Raw genomic sequence first — 18,928 nt, forward strand, 5'->3', positions numbered from 1 at the left:
GTAACTCCTCTGTCCGTATTAATCAATAATAATAATAATAATAATAATAATAATAATAATAATAATAATAATAATAATAAAGCTTTTGTGTTTAGCTTTAGGCGTTAAATGCGGTAGCTCTACGTTAACTAAGTTTGGTATTTTGATACGATCTAAGCCTACTGAGGTGTGCAGCAGGTCCAAGTCAGATAGACGGAATGCTGGCTGCATCAATATGGTTGAAGTGGTTCGGTTGCTTGTTGATCTCTAGTGCTTTGGCGCATGCCCGTTCCACCTGTGACCTGAATTTTGACTGGAGTGTACGTGTGCCGTTGGTTTTACGGACTGACTTAAGTGTGTAGAATGCATCGAATGAATCCCGCGCAGGTTCTTCGAACACGGTTGGATTTTCTGGAGGAGAACACGCATGTCGTTTATGTTCCGTGATTCGTGCATGGAGTTGCTTGGCTGTCTGGCCTATGCATTTGGTTGGACATTACGCACGGGGAATTTAGTAGATACAGTTTGTGCGGTGTTTTGGTCCTGAGCCACTACAAGGTGTTGTTGTGGGGTGTTATCGACCCGGGGGAATCTTTTAATGTAACGCCGAAGCACTTCTTGAATGGCATCTAAAGTTCCACTTCCAGACGGTATTCACCCGGTGGTTTCAAGATTTTCCTCCCTCTTTCTCACCATTCCGGATAGTCTCCTTCCAATTAGTTGGGCAAGCAACCCTTTGAGGTATTTATTCTTATGTGATATCCTACTGAGTCGCTTCAGTTCGTCTGCTTTTATGGGCTCATCCGAGCATAGTCTCTTGACATGATTCTCCAACGACTGCGCGTCTGACGTAGTGTGGGTGCGATGGCCCATAGTGCAACCGCCTGTCTGAATGTGTGGATTTTTCCGCCGAGGATCCGTGGTTTGTATTAACAGATAGCTTGCAATCCGGAAAACTTCGTCCCCTGATCGCCCTGGGCTTCATTCGTGAGTTTTGTGTTCCTGCATTGTTCGTTCAAGCTTCCTGAGAAGGCTTGTCGTTGTGTGGCTGATACGACCGCAAATATGTCCGCGTATCAGCCAGCTGTGTGGTAGATGGGTGAAGTTACGTAAGGCCTTGGTTTCAACAGGATGGAGGAAAATATTAGCCACCTTGGGTTATACTAGAGAGCTCCTGGCGACTCCGTCACTGCCCATAGACTACGTATTGAAAGGTGAAAGAACTTGCTCAGACGCAGTTGAACACCAGTAATGATATCATCCTGGGAGAAGGCTGTTCTCTGTGCTGCAGATATGTCGTGGCACAAAATACAGGACAGAAAAGATAAATAACAGTTGGTTGGCGCGCTAGCATAAAGAGCCGTTACGCGATAACTGACTGTTACTTCGCCATTGATTTTGGAGTATAACGAGATTGCTAGCCAGTAATACTCCCTAGACTGCTCAAGTATTCGGACCAGTGGAGAGGGGCGAATCTTGCCGCTGTGGGTAAGGAAGTGCGATCCGTTTCCTTGCGCGGAAAAGTGAATAGCCCGTTTGTATCATTTTGGTGAACAGTGTGGGTCCGGACAAACAACCGTCCCCGGTATCATCCGGTAAAACGTGAGTGGTAATCGCGGGGCATCATTAATACATGTCCCAATGTTGTGACAAAAATCTGGCAGCAACTAGGACCTAAATAAACATAGACTGGCCGGGTGTCGTTTCGATCGCGTTTCAGCACCTCAGGTCTAAATGGCGGCTGTGATGTGTTCCTACGAACGATGCTATGTACAGGTGACATTTCAACTTGTTTACCAAACCAAGCCAAGTGAGATCGATATGTGTCCCTTGATGTAGTGTGACGATAGACTGCCAGTTCTTGCGACATCAGCATTTTCAGACGACAGTTGGTTAATAAATCAATGACGATGACTTCAGACTTAGTACTGTGATGTGGCTCTTGTGTTTTTTGGATTTAAACCCACCATATTGAACATCACATCGCGCGAAATCTGTTTAACAAAGACATGATTTTGGTTCGGAACTTCCCTTTCTTGTCAATACTCGGATCACGTTGTCAAAGAAATGTAGGAATCGGGTTAGTCGTCGTTTATTCAAGTAGTGACTTCTTTACAAAAAGATCATCCCCACGCCAATCTTAGTGTGAGCCCACCTTTCACCTTTTAAGGTACAATAGAGGCGCTGAATAGGTGAAAACCTTGGTGGAACTTACAATCAATTTGAATATGTTCAAACTTCGCCACATCTATCTCAGAAGCCAAAGATGCGTAAGATGAGCCACCTCTTCTGCCAAGAGAACGCCTTTCCACTCAGAGCAGCAGGGAGCTTAAACGCTCTCACAATCCGCTTTGTAATGACTAACACCATCTGGTCATTCACCCGTGCCCTCGGTCTCCACATATCTGATCATCCGAAGTCAAGTAAGCGCCTGATACATAGGATTTCTGGGATGGAAACGTCAAGGAAATGAGATATTGTCCATAATTAGTTAGGCAATAGTGCTGCCCTCCTGTGATTGCAGACAACCTTTGGAAGGAAGGTCCTGAATCCTTCACACACCCAAGGGTTGGCCGTCAGCGCCAGCAAAGCACCGATTGCTATCGGAAACAAATAAACCTCCCAATGAGTCCGGTGCTTCACCAAGGATATTTTCCCATAGTGGGAGCATCGACGTTCATACAGATGTACCCTGGCCCCCGTAAATTCCGGTTAGGTTAGCCTCCAGTATCAAAGTGACTCAGTGTATTGGATCATTGTATCGGGGTGCGCTTCCCAAAGAAAGCTGCAATGAACGCCTCTCCGCACTTCGAATCTTTGGGGTAAAGGCAGCAGGGGGTTTCCGGGGAGGACCTCTCTGGAGCACCTTGTTGGTCCGATGTTCAAGCCATGTGCTTCCAACTGGCCACTTATACTGACCGCTTAGTTAGCTCTGTCAAAAGGCTCTAATTTATTCCTCCTTAGTTCCTCCCCAGGCTAAAAGCCTTCGATTATCTGATCTTCACTTATCTGGTTGAATTGCCTTATTCAGTTGATTGATGAGTTCCTATTAACAATAAGCAAAACTTACATAAATCCGTAAGATCCGTTCTAAATATATGTTTCAAATGTCCTCACGCTGTATCCGGTTGGCATAGATAACGCTTGCCCACACCTATACTCAATTACAGCTGTTGTATGTTGTGACTCTCAGATACGTATGAAAGAATCAAGTGTGCCGGGTTTTAAAGGACCTACGATGAACTAAGCTTTATATCTTTTACTCCTTTTATGTGTGGTGATGCAGTAGTGATTATTCTTGGAATATGGCGCTCGGGAATTAGCACTTAGCTCATTGGCTGTGATTATTTTCCGAAATGGACTCCAGTTGTAGTATACACCATGTGGCGGGCTGGGTTCCACCTCAATTTCTCTGCATGGAGAACAGAATGAAGGCTCATAACCCGAAGCCAAGTAGGCAGGGTTGTACATCACCATACTTACATTTGAATCAACCAAAATGGCGTGCACGGCAGACCACACGGTTGACGATCATCTTCGCATTCAAGCCAAGGTTATTTTCAACCCACGAATTTCAAGGAATAATACACAGGATCGGGACCTTGGCCCAAGGTTCCATGGTTAAGCCTGTATTTCTGGTTCAGCGGCCTTCATTCGTCTGAACAGGAAAAGCGAGTAAGAGTTCGCCTATTATTTGCAGAAGCAAAGTGAATTCTCGAAAACGACAGCGTATACAAGGTCACCACTTTGTAGCTAAGACTGAGTCTCCCTGCAAATTCTCTGTATAGATGATATTGTTTAGGTCAGCGGACCATCAAGGCCATCAAGTACTTTGGAAAAAGACGGATCATTCGCACAGTGGAATCGATTCCCTGAAAGCTACGGCATTTTCAGGCCTGCCACTTCATAGCGTAGAATGTCCATGTATAATGTACATGTTTATGTAATATTGCAAATTATGATGATTTGTTTAAGTGAGCTAATCTTCAAGGCCAACTAACGCCGACCGTGAATATGCTGTCTAATGCAATAAGAAATCGCGAATTGTGGAAAACTGTAACTTACAATGAACGGAACTTTCAGATAACTTACCGGCTGAAGTAATTCCCTGAGCATTCTAGAATCTGCATGGCCTTTGAGGATGCGAAATTTGCAAACGTGTATTGCTGCAAGCGACTTTTGCTCGATATTTGCTGTTACCAGTTAAAATTACGTAGTTCACCTCACTGTTGGCTCGATTCCCTGAAAGCTACGGCATTTTCAGGCCTGCCACTTCATAGCGTAGAATGTCCATGTATAATGTACATGTTTATGTAATATTGCAAATTATGATGATTTGTTTAAGTGAGCTAATCTTCAAGGCCAACTAACGCCGACCGTGAATATGCTGTCTAATGCAATAAGAAATCGCGAATTGTGGAAAACTGTAACTTACAATGAACGGAACTTTCAGATAACTTACCGGCTGAAGTAATTCCCTGAGCATTCTAGAATCTGCATGGCCTTTGAGGATGCGAAATTTGCAAACGTGTATTGCTGCAAGCGACTTTTGCTCGATATTTGCTGTTACCAGTTAAAATTACGTAGTTCACCTACACTGTTGGCGAAAAGTCATGCTAGTTTGTTAGTAAACAGCTGAGTGTTCCATATAGGCTACTACTTATGCTAGGAAGATCTTGACACTGATCTATTAGCCACGCAAACAAATCGATCGCCCTTGATGCGCGGAAGCTGTAGGTCTTGCCGAAGACTGCTTGTAATACGATACGGTACAGCGTTGTCCAGGTGAACCCTGCGGTGGAATATGTGCCGGTCGTCCACACAATGTGTTTATGACCAAAACATCATAGATACTAATTGATACATAAATGCTTCCCGACATCTTTTTGGATATGGAGGTAGCAAAGCATCACGTCACAGCAGAACGCAACTCTTGCGGCAAGCATTTGCGCCACCAGCTTCTCCATGACAAAAGTCTTAACTGGATAATTTTTGCCAATCATTTCCTTGAATAACCTCCCTCAAAGGAGCAAGCTGTTTGTCTACACCAACACATACATAATCGGACGCCCGGTTTCCATGTCGTCCGTTATCCAGAACGTATAAGGCTCATAACTACAAACCGAATATTAGGCGCTTCAAAAAACTTACCCAAGCGGTTTGTTGCATGCGTTCTTTCCACATTTATTACATCTGAAAAGCGTTGGAACAGCGCTATTTGCCGCTCCCGAGAGAATCATTTGTGGCCAAAGTGTCTTCACACACAAGCGCGCGTCCGGTCTCCTGAAGTTTTACCAGGACCAAAGTCATAGTATCTGCCACAATAGAACCCTACTATGTGTCACCTTCTCAATATAGCCGGTAAACACTTCCGGAGCTAGTTGTGTATATCCTGAGTGGCAACGATCTTGCGGAATCCATCGGCCACAAACTGCCGCACCTCGCAAGACAGCGTTCCATATTTTGGAGGGGCCTTGCAGGTTCCCAACTCGTCCTCGTTAAGCCGTCGATTAACCAAAGGCCGATCGTTCTAATATTTTGACCACTTATGGTAGTGTTCAAGAAAATGATAGGTGACTGCCAATTGGTTCCTTTACCTCAGTAGACAAAACCGCACTGGACGCCCGACGTTTCGCGTACTGTATTTTATTACCAGATGCGCTCAGCTTCATAGCTTCTTCAGATTTTTCGACTTTCCGTTTGTCTTGGAAGTCAACCGGTGCATTAGTGGTGCACCCATTCGTAACGCAAAACAGCGTTGGTGCGTTTGTTACTTGAAGAAGGCAAAATACCACATAGTTGTTCCTCATGTATTGATTGAAGTTGTTCTCAAGTGAGATGAAGGATGAAAAGGATACTGCAAACTTCTCAACAAACGCCTGTGAAGCCACGCCAGCGGCTAGACGCACAATGCATTTTTCTGCAAAAACCCTGCGGGCGAAATAAAAAATTTAACGTCAAAATGTTGCACTTCTTTGCATACATGCGTAGACTGAAAATCCCCCTCATCTGCCGTTATTTTTTGCGATTTGTTTTATTCGATGACATTTGAAAATTATTGGCGCACATTCGGCTTTGAACTTCGTCTGCTCTGGCTTCGGAAGTGGCTTTCGTTGAGAAATTTGTGGGCGCCCTCCATGACCAACGGAAAGCCGTGGAATCCGAAGAAGCTAGCAAGCCGAGCGTAATTTCTGATCAAAAAAATACGCGAAGCACCAGCTGTTCAGTGGGGTTTTGTCTACGGAGGCAAAGGAACCAACTGGCAGTGACCTCTTATTTTCTGGAACACAATCACAGACTATCAAGGTTTCTGTACGATAGACTTCCAGTCAATCGACGCCTACCCGAAGACGTGTTGGGCACATGCAAGGCCCTGCTGGGATATGGGACGCCGTCAGCTGAGGTGCGGCAGTTTGTGGCGGATGAATTCGGAAAGATTCTTACCACTAAGGATATACACAACTACCGCCGGAAGTGTCGACCGGCTATGTTGAGTAGGTGCTGCATGGTTGGGTCTTAATTTAGCAGATGATATGCCTCAGGTCCAGGCAAGACTTCGGGAGACCGCAAACATCCTTGTGTGTCAGGGAGAGAAAGGTCACTATAGCCACATATGTTTCTCCCGATGGCAGCGGATAGCGTTATTCCGACGCTTTCCAGATGTAGCAAATGAAGAAGGAACGCATGCGACAAACAACCTTACGTAAGTTTATTAAAGCATTTAATATTGGGCATTTAGATATAAACTATACACATGCTTGATAACGGACGGCATAGGAACCGGGCGTCCGGTTATGTATGCGTTCGTAGAGAGCGAGCAGTTTGCTCCCATGCGTAAACCGTTCGGCTTATTCAAAGAAATGATGGGCGAAACTTATTTGGTTAGTACCATTGTACTGGACAACTGAGCGGCGCAAATGCGTGTGGCAAGAGTCGTGTTCGTTTGTGACGTTGTGCTTTGCTACCTCCATGTGCGCAAAGCCATCAGGGAGCACGTATGTATCATTTAATATCCATGTATTTTTGGTCATAGACACATTTTGCAAAAGCCGGCACATATTTCACCGCAAGGCTCGCTTGGACAATGTTGTACAGTTGATTTTATGTTCATCCTATTACAAGCACACAGATTCCGACAAGATCAGCGGCTTCTGCGCCGATCCGATCCCCGATTTCTCGCCTATCTTACGGCTCGCTGGTTGTACATCACCCAAAAATGGGCCATGCACGCATAGTCCGGAATGGTTTATTTCGGTACTGTGACCAACAACCGACTGGAGAATGCAAACGGGTGCCTTAAAGATCGGATGCACCCGGTCCGCAAAGAGGGCGTCTTATGATGTTGACCTGGACCGAAGCACAGATTCCCAGCACACTGTGTCCCGTAAGTCCGTGTGCGTCCGTGTTTTCGAGTCCACAGAGGATCTACTCGACAGCCGTGAGTCAATGTCTGACAATCACGATTAACTCTGTAGAGCGCCAGCTAGATGAAAGAGACGAAGATGATTTCATGTGACCCATCGGCTCTGAAAAGCTTCTCTGTTAATGAGGTCCTATGCATTACATGTAAGTATCGTATTTCTTGAGAGGTGCAGTAAACAGGCATGCGAAATAGCCGCTGTGTGAACAGGCATCTACGACAGCATAGTCACTGCAGTGAATTTTGGGGTAAGTATCTCTACCTGTTTGTCGGCCGCCCGCCTTATCGTGATATTTCGATAACCCAAGTTATATCTTCCTCTCATTTAAGGACTTCAACGGCCAAATGAACGCTCCTCACGAAGAAGAAAATGCGCCTCACAGAAGGACATGTAAACTTCAAAACGACCAATATATCTCAAAATTTCAAGACGTCCATTTTGAGCCTTTTCTCCGTTAACGATGGTTGGATTAGTTAAGTATCGCGTACCCCTAGGCGCATGTTAGTAGCGTGCATCGATTAAGATCGTTCAGCTGTCTGGTATTATCAACGTAGGCCCTATTTGGCTAGTGAATTAGGCATCGCGTACCCCTGGCCGCATATTAGTTGTGTGCGTCGGTTAAGATCGTTCAGCTGTCTGGTATTATCGACGTAGGCCCTATGTGGCTAGTTAGTTAGGCATCGCGTACCCCTAGCCGCATGTTAGTGGTGTGCGTCGGTTAAGATAATAATAATAATAATAACAATCTTTATTCCCAACTTGTGGGTTGCATGCCGTCTGGCATGATCATGCGCTTACAGTCAGAATGGGGCATTACTGAGGGATTTGCGGGTAGCGTTGACTGCGCGAAAAGGGTCAATGTCACAAACAGTGGGAGGTACCAGATTAAATAATAATAATAATAATAATAATAATAATAATAATAATAATATGTTTCTCTTGCAACTTGTAGGGAACAATAAGCATGAGGTCCGAGTAATTCAGTGACTCAGTTGGCTGACATGAACTAAAACTGGAAAACCATTGCTTGCCAGGAGTGACCTTGGGCGGTTGGGTAAATGGCCGGAGTCATAACAAGCAAAAGTGGAGGTGGAGATGGGATAATCCGAATTGGGAGAACACGGCAAGTTTAGTCTCAAAAATATGGTGCAACCTGAAAACAAGCAGACTCACTGGTTGCTCTGTTGTTGGGAAGTCAGGTGTAGGGGTTAGGTTTGATGGGAACACAGCGGTGGTTGAATTTGAACGAGTAGTCCAATAGGTTGGAATGAATGTCATGGTGGTCGATTGGGGTCAATGAAACGAGTAGGCAAGAGGGCACGGTTTAGGGGAGGAATGGAACAGTTGCGGGTGTGCTATCAAACTGAGTATGACAGTGCCGTGCCATCATTGGCCTGACATGCTTCAGTTTTTGGACAGCCCCGTGACGGACGTCAACATTTGAGATAATTCGTCTTGGGTATGCAGTTCATTGAGCAGCGGTATTTATTTCAGCCTGGTCGAGGAAACAAGCTCGAACGAAGCCGATATGGGACTGCAGGTTTTCTTGGTCCGTTTGGTGATCCCGGAGTTGTAGATCATAGGCCAGGTGGAGTGGAGATCAGCTAACCAGATCGTCCAAAGCGGGCACTTCCGAAGTTTAAGGCTTGGGAAGGTGAGGGGATGGGAGGAGATTTGCAAAACATAGTGAGTTTGAGGGGATATGAAATGGGATAATATGCATTTATATACATAGAAAGAAAAACTTGGCGTCTGATGCAACTAGGATGATGACAAGCGATTACATGGAGTAGGGAGTAGATAGATTTGTACTTAGTAGGCTAGCGACCAGGGGCTGGTTTCGCTGATATACGGTATTATATTACAAGGGATCTAGTAAAAGCCGATATAAGCGCGCAAAAGTGTCGTATGGGAATCAGGTGTGTAAGGGCTGGCGGGAATGGAATTCTGAGCTAACTGGTTAATCGAGTATTTATTACATGAGTTGGATATATACCAGGAGAGAAAGTGTGTGCTTGAGAAATAGTCACCAGTCCCCGAAGCACTGCTATCAGCTCTGATCTGTAGGTGGTGCATAGCGACGAAGGCCCTGGTGTCTACCACTGTGAGTGGTGAGTAGATGTATTCTCTGTTTGGATGACGGAATGGGCTTTGGTGCGGTGTAGCCTCTGTCCTGACGAAAGCAGATACAACTACGCTCGCCGATGTAGGTCATGGGCATTGCAGAGTATTTTCAGGCTATCCCATGTGATCTTTTATTTTTTTCTTTTTTTTACAGATGAGAGTCCAGTTGTATAACTCTTTTTGTATAACTCTACCGAGGCGAGCCCAACACCAGCAGCAACAAACAGAAGTCCGCAGTACCTTTTTTGATTTCCTGAATTTAAAGGCCAGACTCAGAACCACCGGCGATGGGCGATGCACCCGTGCTACTGGAGGGGTGGCGGGCATACGAACGCACCATGGTGCAACGTAACAGGGCGACCCTCCCTGCAGGGCGTACCCGTCCACCACACGAGGTTTTTTTCCCTCGTGCATGCTACCAGATCTGCAAGGTGGAAAACCATCCAAGCAGTCATAAGTGCGGTTTGTGCATTAATAAATACTCCAGCTACCATTTTTTTGGTCGGGGGAAAGCCTGGCCAGTAAAGACAGCTCAGTCGATCTGAACAAGCAACAGCATGCAGACGCTGGTATTATCGACTGGTATTATCGACGAAGGCTCTATGTGGCTAGTTAGTTAGGCATCGCGTAACCCTAGCCGCATGTTAGTGGTGTGCGTCGGTTAAGATTGATGAACCTCGAGGTCTTTCTAGCATAATTGGGAACACATAATGAAAAACTCTGTATTTTGCCAGCCAACGTGCAGGATGTTTAGCAAATAATTAGCGTTCACTACGGAATTTTTACTGGCAACAAAGAATCATCGGCCAAAATTTGTTTGCACGAATGCGCCTATGCATATTTCGCATCTCCAAAGGCCGTTTAGATTCTAGAATGTTGAGGAAATCTGTTCCGTTCGAAAAATACCTGAAAGTTACGTTCATTGTATGTGAGTCAACATTTTCCACGGTTCGCGATTTTTTATCATCAGTTAACGTATTCACAGTCGGCGGTGATTAATGACCTGGAGATTTCGTTCACTCAAACAAATCGCCATAGTAAAGGATTTTCATTAATAGAGGAGCATATACATTATACATAGACATTCTACACTATGAAGTGGCAAGTCCGAAAATGCCGTAGATTTCGAGAAATCAATCTCATTGTGCGAATAGCCAGCGGCCGAAGCCACAACACAGCAAGTTTGAAGTCAAACATGTGCCAAAAAGTTTGATAGGAGATTAATTAAAACAAATCGCAGAACAATTACGGCAGATGGAGCTGATTTTTGAATTGAGCACATATGCAAACAAATGCAGCATTTTGACATGAACAGACATCATAGCTCTCCGCTGTAACATGCAAAAGTTTCCCAGTTCTCCACAGTTGACTTCGAGCAATTACCAGACAGTTTGCCGCTAGAAGTGCACGTGGTGGGCTACTTATCCCTCCGCCTATCACCGAGTCCGAACCTGAGCAAAGGAGGCAGTCTTGTTCGCACAAAATCACAAAGTGACTTAGCACACGACTAACGTGTGGCTAGGAGCCCAAGATGCCCGATCAACTGTCTGGATAGAATCTATGTCTACCATAACAGATAGCTGAGAGAGCCGAACTGGTGCACGATAAGAGAGTCATTCAGCCGTAACACCCTTGCGATGCCTGGCTGCCATGCCACCCAAAGGGAGAGTGAGGGCTGGCATACTGCCGACTCGCCCAAGAATAGACAGGGGAAGCCAAAAGACAGATGTTAGGTTCGAACCACGGAGCTTCGGCACATTAGATTTGTGTTCTAATCACTTAGCTGTCTCCACCCCCCATGAGCCACCTCACTTCGGTGCACAAGAGTAAGATGGAAGTGAGAGTCCTTGATGCCCTGATCATCTTACCGACATGCGCACATCCATCTCGACTGGGAAAAGTCCAAGGTCCAAATCGGACGGGATGAACATTTGAATTTTATCAGGCGCAATGATTAATACAAGTCTCCTTCCAGGATGGTGCATGGCCTTCTTGGTGCACGGTGCCCATTGCGATACTGATGTCCCGAAATGAGAGAAAGATGAGTTTGGCTATCGAGGTATCACTATGAGGCGGGCAGTGAACAAATTGGGGCTATACGTACCCTATAAACGGGGAAATTCAGTGGCGGCGATCTCTTAGAGGGATCATTTACACCAGGCCACCTTCAACGGCTGATTCATGTTGTTTCATTTCTTGCAGTTGGTGCCTACTGAATGTTAGGTCTTAAAGTGCTAGGCTTACCTGAAATGCACGCCTCATTGGTGGATGCATATTATGGAACTGATGGGCCTTACATGCTTCAGCGTCGTCTTCTTCCTTTAACTGGCGCCTTTCTAGTATCATGCTAATAACTGACGACTAATGATCAGTTCACCTCTGAAGCCGAAAATACGAACATACAGAGAGGAAAACTGTGCTGAGGATCTGCGCCTCGGGTCAGGTCAACATCAAGTGGTGTCTTTTCACAGGTCGTTCGGCAGGCTTTCCGGAATAACGCGGGGTACTTAACAAACAGCAATTGCTCATCTGTGCACCCACCCTTGTGATAAGCGTGAAGAGCATCTCAGAATGGCGGGCATGGTCCACCATTATCGGTCGATGTGATATGGTACGCGGTCGCAAACCTCCATAACTATTTCTTGTCGGCAGGTAACAAAGCGCACAAAAGTTCAATCTGGGTCACTAGACCGCCATATGGGTTTAGGTACAGTATCCTCAACCGCCGGCGGTAGGGCGTCAGTCAGACTTCGAGCATTGGCTTAGCTGGATTGGTCCCTTAACAATCAGCTGCTTCACGGTGGCTTTCGCTCTCAAGGTACCAGCCCCGGTGGTTTTTCACAACTCGCTTCAGAACGCAGCCAGTGTCTTCTCTTCGGTTGCAGTGGTTTAAAGGATGTACTCCATACTCCCGCACGAGCAACTGGGCGTGCAGAGACAACCTATGTATGGTACATTATAGTGTGTTTAAGTGATGCATCCGGTTTTTCAGTCGGCCGTTTGCTTTCTCTAGGCGGTTGTTGATCACCTTACGAAAATATACCATGAGTGTGTGTGCACATTCGGAGCGGGTAATATACAACTAATGGGCCTTAGGGTAAGAGACAAATCGTTGGTCCGTGCGGTTTAGCATTTGCAGATCTTGCCAGAATCTATGTGTTGGTACTATGGTTAACAAAAACCTACTTTTCGGTATTGTCTAGACTAGTCGAAAATGTTTTGACTATTCGCGGAGTGCCTACGGAAAAGCACATGGATGTTTTATGATGAATACTTGTTTATTGATGGGTTTGCGAGTATAGAGCTGGCACAGCAGGACATCGCAGCCAAACACAAAGATTTGCGTCCCCAGATTGGCTATCACGGAAGACTTTACTTAACACTGCCCACCCCTCTTCCCCACGAGCAAGTCGAAGAGTTTACACACATGAGGAAACAGTTCGCTACTCACGAAAGAGCGTATAACCGGATGTCCCTCATCGGTACAATCCATGAAACGGTTAGTGCTTTAACATATGCTTTAAAATACTGCCTCAAATGGTTTACCTCATGTGCTCCGACAACACTTACTATATCCAGAAAGTGTTGAAGCATGTGGGACTATAGTGGCCTTTTCATGCCTACTGCAAAAGCAGGCGTCCGGTCTCCCGAAATTTTGCCAAGACTTAAACGATATCACCTGCCACAATAAAACCCAGCTACCAGTGTGTTACTCAACGGAGATGACCGAGATTTGCTGTGATATTTGTGCACGCTTTATGGGGTTATGGCCTTTCCAAATTGGTCGGACTCAAACCACAACACCTCACATAATGGCGTTTCATACTTCAGCAGGTACTCAACTCCTTTCCGATAAGCCGACTATTCACCAACAGAGGGTTATACAAAAACTTTGAAATTTTATGACTGTTCCACAAAATTGGAAGCGAATGCGAGAGGATCTTTATATCTTTTGGGAAGAAAAACAAACAAAACCATCGGGGCTCTCGCTTGAAGCTGATAGTTTTGCCCCGGGAACTAGCGACTATTACCTTTCCATTCCAGTTCATATTGTTGTCCAACTGTACAGAAATCCAGAAAATCCTGCCTACCATTTAAGGAGTTCCACACTCACCAGCTCTCATGCGTTTGGTTTTTTTACTACGTCAACTCTTTGCGTGCTTGTACCGATTCGTTCTGTCCCTGGTCCATAACAGTATATATTGGCAAGCTTAGGACGTCTGTGATAACGAGGCTAACGAGTTCAACTCTATCCCTATCTTATCTTATTTAAACACTGGTTGTCACCACCCTAACTGTGATATATGTTCAGTTTTTTCCTCTGTTTATGGAATTTATCCCATCTGGTGCCTCGTAAAACTCACTAGGCCTTATTGAACTAATCCTATTCCCCTTCTTCACAGGCTTCGGCAATACCAGCATCGAGTGTTATGTTTGGCCGTTATCCAGTCCACCTGATTTGTGCTTCACAACTGGAAGTATCCCCGACAGGTCCAAAAAATCCCTAAGATCTTATGTTGGCTTTGTTCAACCTCTGCAAATTCCCTTGGCTAACCCGAAAAAATCCCGCCGCTCGTAAAACTGCACATCGTAGCTTATTCACGTAAAAACTTGTCATCCGTCTCAGTGCTGTGAACAGCACAGTCATGCCTTTTTGATAGAACAGCCGCAACTGCTTATTTCCCCCTTTTGACCATGCTCTCTTGCTCGCTCGTTTCGTGACCTGCAAATGCGAATAAGCTCTTCACTTGTCCTCAGCCGTATCTACGACGTGTTCATTCCAATATACTGGACCTTCCGTTCGGATCTCAACATCCTGATGATTCTCATTCGGTCGTTCTACACAAAGTTTACGTGTGGTTCGCGTTCAGTCTTGTGCGTTAGCACCAACTGTTTCTTCAGAGGACTCAACATCCACAACATAACTGTACACTGTTATCCTGAGATGCCTGCTACCATTTGCTCGTGTTGCTAATCCCACTACTTCATCATCCATTTCACGCTTTTTTTGACCCCTACCATAAATCCAACAATCCCATGCCACACACTTCGGCGGCGGTCTTAGGCTTCAGTTCCAATTAACCGGTTAGATCGTAGCGATTCTCCTGCTTCATCAGATCTGTTGCTCTGGTTCTTCTTTTTTGGCGATTTAAGGCTTTATCACATGTCAGGCAGGATGTCACTTATTTTGCCGTCCTTCGTTTTGCCTTTGCCCGCTCCCCTCAAACCTCGAAGATCTGGTAATTTTCAAGATTGATATGTTCCCAAAAGAAAGAAACGTTCTGGTAAGTGTGTTCCCGCCCATGCCAGTGGACGTTACCAAATCTACGTAGGATAATGCCCACTGTTTGTGACACTATTTTTTCTGGGCAATTCCCAGAATTCACAAGTCCCACTAGAGATAGTTTTTATTTTCACTGTATCAGTATATTCATGTCTGACGGCATACTACCCACTTGATGGGAATAAGAATTATTATTAGTGTTATACCAGGCGGTATTGTGCATTTTCGCTGGATGCGGAAATGTTTGTGCATCTGGCTTTCATCAAGCAAGTCGTTCTCATTTCTCGAAAAATTGTTCGAAAGTGTCACTTCCGTTGCGTTACATGCAAGGAGTTTCAGATACCTTAAGCAGCCCAGATCATGTTAGTTTGCTAGGGGATATTCTGAATGGCCTTGATACGCACAATCTGATATCTTCAGTTCAACACGGATTCCTCTCAAGCCGTTCATGAATGACGAGCACGCTCGTATTTATGGACGGCTAACCCAAACTGAGAACGGGTGACCCATATAGGATGCAACGTTTTCCAACTTCTCACAAGCATTCGATCGGGTCCCACACGCGTTTCTGCTCCAGAAACTCAGGTCCCACGGGATTAAAGGGGGAAATTTTACACTATATTAGGGCGTTCCAATCAGACAGAACTTCTCCGGTGAAAGTACGCTCGACCTACATCTCCAGCGCCCGGCTCTATTTGACTTTCCCAAGGTTCCATTTTGGTACCACTTCTGTTTCTGATCTACGCCAACGACATTCTTGACGCTCTTTTAAGTCCATGTTCGATTTTTGAGACAAATTGAAATCCCAGAATTCAAATACCGGTGCCCTCTAAATGGATGTAGACATTACGAAGGAGTAGTCGTTGGACTGACACCCTCCTCTGAATGATGAAAAGTTCTTTCAAGTGTCATTTAGAGGAGACTCGGCGAACACCTTTGTTGTGTATAGTGCGAATGGACCAGAAGACATCAAGAGGATGGATATCAAAGAGGACTTGGGTATCTGGCTCCCTTCAAACATGCCCTTCTCCATGCGCCGTAAGAAATCGGCCCAAAACGCATCCATTGTTCCATAAATTATTTGGCGCAACTCCCGAATCACTCACATGGACATTCAACTACCCTGTGGGGCTTAAATCAAACCGCTCATTGGATATGAAAACCAAGTAGCCCACTCCGGACGCAAGAAAAACGTAATACTCATTGAGCGTTTCCAGCGAGCTGCTGCGATGGTGGTTGCTGGCCTTAAATTCGTGGGCTGTGAAACGCGTCTCGCGGTGCTTTACCTCTTTCGTCTGGAGTATTATCGATCCCGATGAGACCTATTGCTTGCTTTTACCCTGACTGCGCAAGGTTTGGATGCCAGGATTTCATTGTTGATCCGAGGAACACACGGCGGAGACAAGGTGAGAAGATTTCCTAGCTCGGAGTGCACACTCTCATTGTGCGAAATATTTTCTGATTTCGGGTACTTGTTGCCAGATACAACTTTTCCGGCGGATATCCTCACTTCATTTAGTATCGAGCTCCAAGCACTTTTAGACACTCCTTTGTATGGATCCTTTCGCTGGCAAGCCGAGAACTTAAAAAGCAGGACTACACCATTTTCCCCTTCTTCCTTTCAAGTGAACAGCAGCTGCTGAACAACAAGAACAAAACCGACCCGGGACTTTATGGTGAAAGCCTCGATCCTGTGTATCAATTCGATGATTCGTGACTACTCAGGAAGTAAGTGGAAGTGAATTCCCCTAAGCGTGTCCAAGCTGCTGCTACGTGAGCAGCTAGGTTCATTGTTAGCTTCACCCCTTTCTACAGTGGCTTGTGAGGGAAGCTGATATTCACCTACCCCTGTTTGAATATTACCTGGCAGAAGGTTGCCCCACATTAAAATTCATTAACCCGCTACGGGACCGGATAGAATGCTTTTGAGGGTTGGGGCGTGCTCTCTTATTAAACAGCCATTCTTACCACTTCAGACGGCTGTTGAATCGAGCAGCTTTCTTCTCACCTTTGCCCAATATGCATTCGGGTACCAGTGCACCAATCCGTTAATCGGCGTCCAATCAGCCAATCAACGGTGGGGAACCACGCGCGGAGAATCAGGTGGGTCCCAGAGGTGATGACAGTTGGCGCCGTTCATATTCTACTGGACAACCTTGGTTCTGTGTTGGAAATGCGCTTTAATTATCGTGACACCACTGTTAGTTATGCGCTTTTTTTGACGGGGCTGCCGTTTTTTGTTAGGGTGACTTTACCCCTTTTTTCCCTGTCTTTTCTCCTTGAAGCCGGGAGGAGTATCTTCTTCACACTCCATGCCATCAATATTTTCTTCATCAATTATTTGGACACGATTGTTCTGCATATCCTCCAGGGCTTGTTTAGTTTCCTTGTCGGTCGCGTAACGGAAATGGAGGGAGTGAGCAACACTTTTGGAAACCCCAAGTATGCTCACGCATGAATATTAAGAGATTATTTTCAAAGATTTCGGTGATCTTTGTTATAGCACCGGACGGATTGCAGGGGTATGGTCAACACCCTTCACCAGCCTGAAACCTCGGTTGCTGTTCTCTACATAGTCTCTCATCGAAGATTGCAACGACTCCGGACGAGTGCATGTTCAATAGTCGGAAAGAAGACGATAGCCAGTTAGTGTTCACCACCATCGGCAGCCCACTTGTCGGTTTTTCAGCCACAGACTATGTACCGATGTACAGTTATTCCAGTCGCTACAGTGAAGAAGAAGGTGAAGAGGATAAACGAATAAAAGAAACCCGCTGGAGGTGACTGTCCAACCAGTTCCTTTGTACTAAGTAAAATTTGTCCGGTATGACAGGGGCTGAGGCCTGTGCAGTGGAAGCAATAGCATGGTGATTGGCCGCATGACATATCCGCATCTACTGGCTCAACAATTGGCGACGATTGTGATACACGCAAATCCCTCCAAACGGATAATCAAGATCGTAAGGAATGACACCATTACGATGGCCGAGGAGATGGTGAAGATAACAATGGCTCCCTATTTTTACTGATCTGATCAACCGGTTGAAAGAAAGCAGATATCAGCAGTAAAGACCGAACGGTAGTTCGCTCATATAATCCTTTTCCTGAGCGATGGGCTGAACACTGAAAAACAGTTCAGCTGACTTCCTTTAACACCACATCTGGTAGAACACACCAACCTGTCGTTAGCAACAATAATCCAGCCCGAAATATCATTCCTCGAACGCGACAAGGCACCCTCTCCAAGTGGTCTGCATCTCATACTTCAAAGAAGGTTGGAAAGCCCTGGTGAGCAGTCTGACGACCCTCTTACAAAAAATTTGGAACGGGAACAGGGTGCCGCTGCAATGAAATGGCTCTACCCTGATTCCAACCCTCAAAAGTGGCTCAGAAATTTCATGCGGAACCATCGCGGCATCAGCCTGGCAACCGTGGTATACAAGGCGCTCCCTGGAATTCGCGCAGGTTGTCCGATTGTTTGGAGAGACGTACTCGTAAGATTCAAGCTGCGTTTTGCCGTTCCCTGGGATAAATCGACAAAATCTCCACTTTATATTACTCCGTGTTCCTCTTATGTCATAGCATTCTAAATCCTGCAGAGCTTTTTCTGTCCAGTCCTGTGGTGAGTGGAAACGACTGGGAGGGATGCAATCTGCGACTTGGCAATGAATTATGAAAGTACTTACTAGTACCCCCGATCGGATTGACAATCTACGCTCCCTTTTAACATGGTCTGTGGCTTTCAAGCTGAGATGAACTGACTGGATTGCACCTGTCTGTCTCATCTTTACCTTCGCGCTATCCTAGTGTGTTTCAGACCCCGTCTAGGTCTGAGCAACCTGGGAGTATCCCAGCCCTCGTGCAACCTTCTGGTGGCATGGCAGTTAGGTACCTTAAGGGTGCTACAGCTGAACGACGACTCTTTGAGAGCTTCCGATGCAACACTTTTGGCTAACGTGGGGAAAAGTGCTGTATTGTTAGGAGTCATCATCATCATCATCAACGACAGCATGACATCAGTGTTCAACACCAATGCTTCACTGCCGTACAGCCATGACTTATTTGAAAGCCTTATTGTAAAGAAAAGAATAAAGGTGGATGGGGGAGGGACTTAGTGCTA

At 45.7% G+C, this 18,928-nt stretch overlaps 1 protein-coding gene across 1 annotated transcript in view; it reads left to right on the forward strand.

Annotated features, from left to right (window-relative positions):
* Window positions 1–16,037: 16,037 nt before the first annotated feature.
* T265_13054 (hypothetical protein) overlaps window positions 16,038–18,928 on the forward strand; it is a gene marked incomplete at both ends in the record, with an annotated part of 8,863 nt that continues 5,972 nt past the window's right edge. Inside the window, 5 exon segments of the mRNA XM_009166898.1 lie at window positions 16,038–16,101; window positions 16,162–16,433; window positions 16,442–16,501; window positions 18,012–18,190; window positions 18,626–18,902. Coding sequence (XP_009165162.1) covers window positions 16,038–16,101; window positions 16,162–16,433; window positions 16,442–16,501; window positions 18,012–18,190; window positions 18,626–18,902 — 852 coding nt within the window.

This window comes from Opisthorchis viverrini (assembly GCF_000715545.1).
Source record: "Opisthorchis viverrini unplaced genomic scaffold opera_v5_31, whole genome shotgun sequence".
Lineage (NCBI taxonomy): Eukaryota > Metazoa > Platyhelminthes > Trematoda > Opisthorchiida > Opisthorchiidae > Opisthorchis > Opisthorchis viverrini.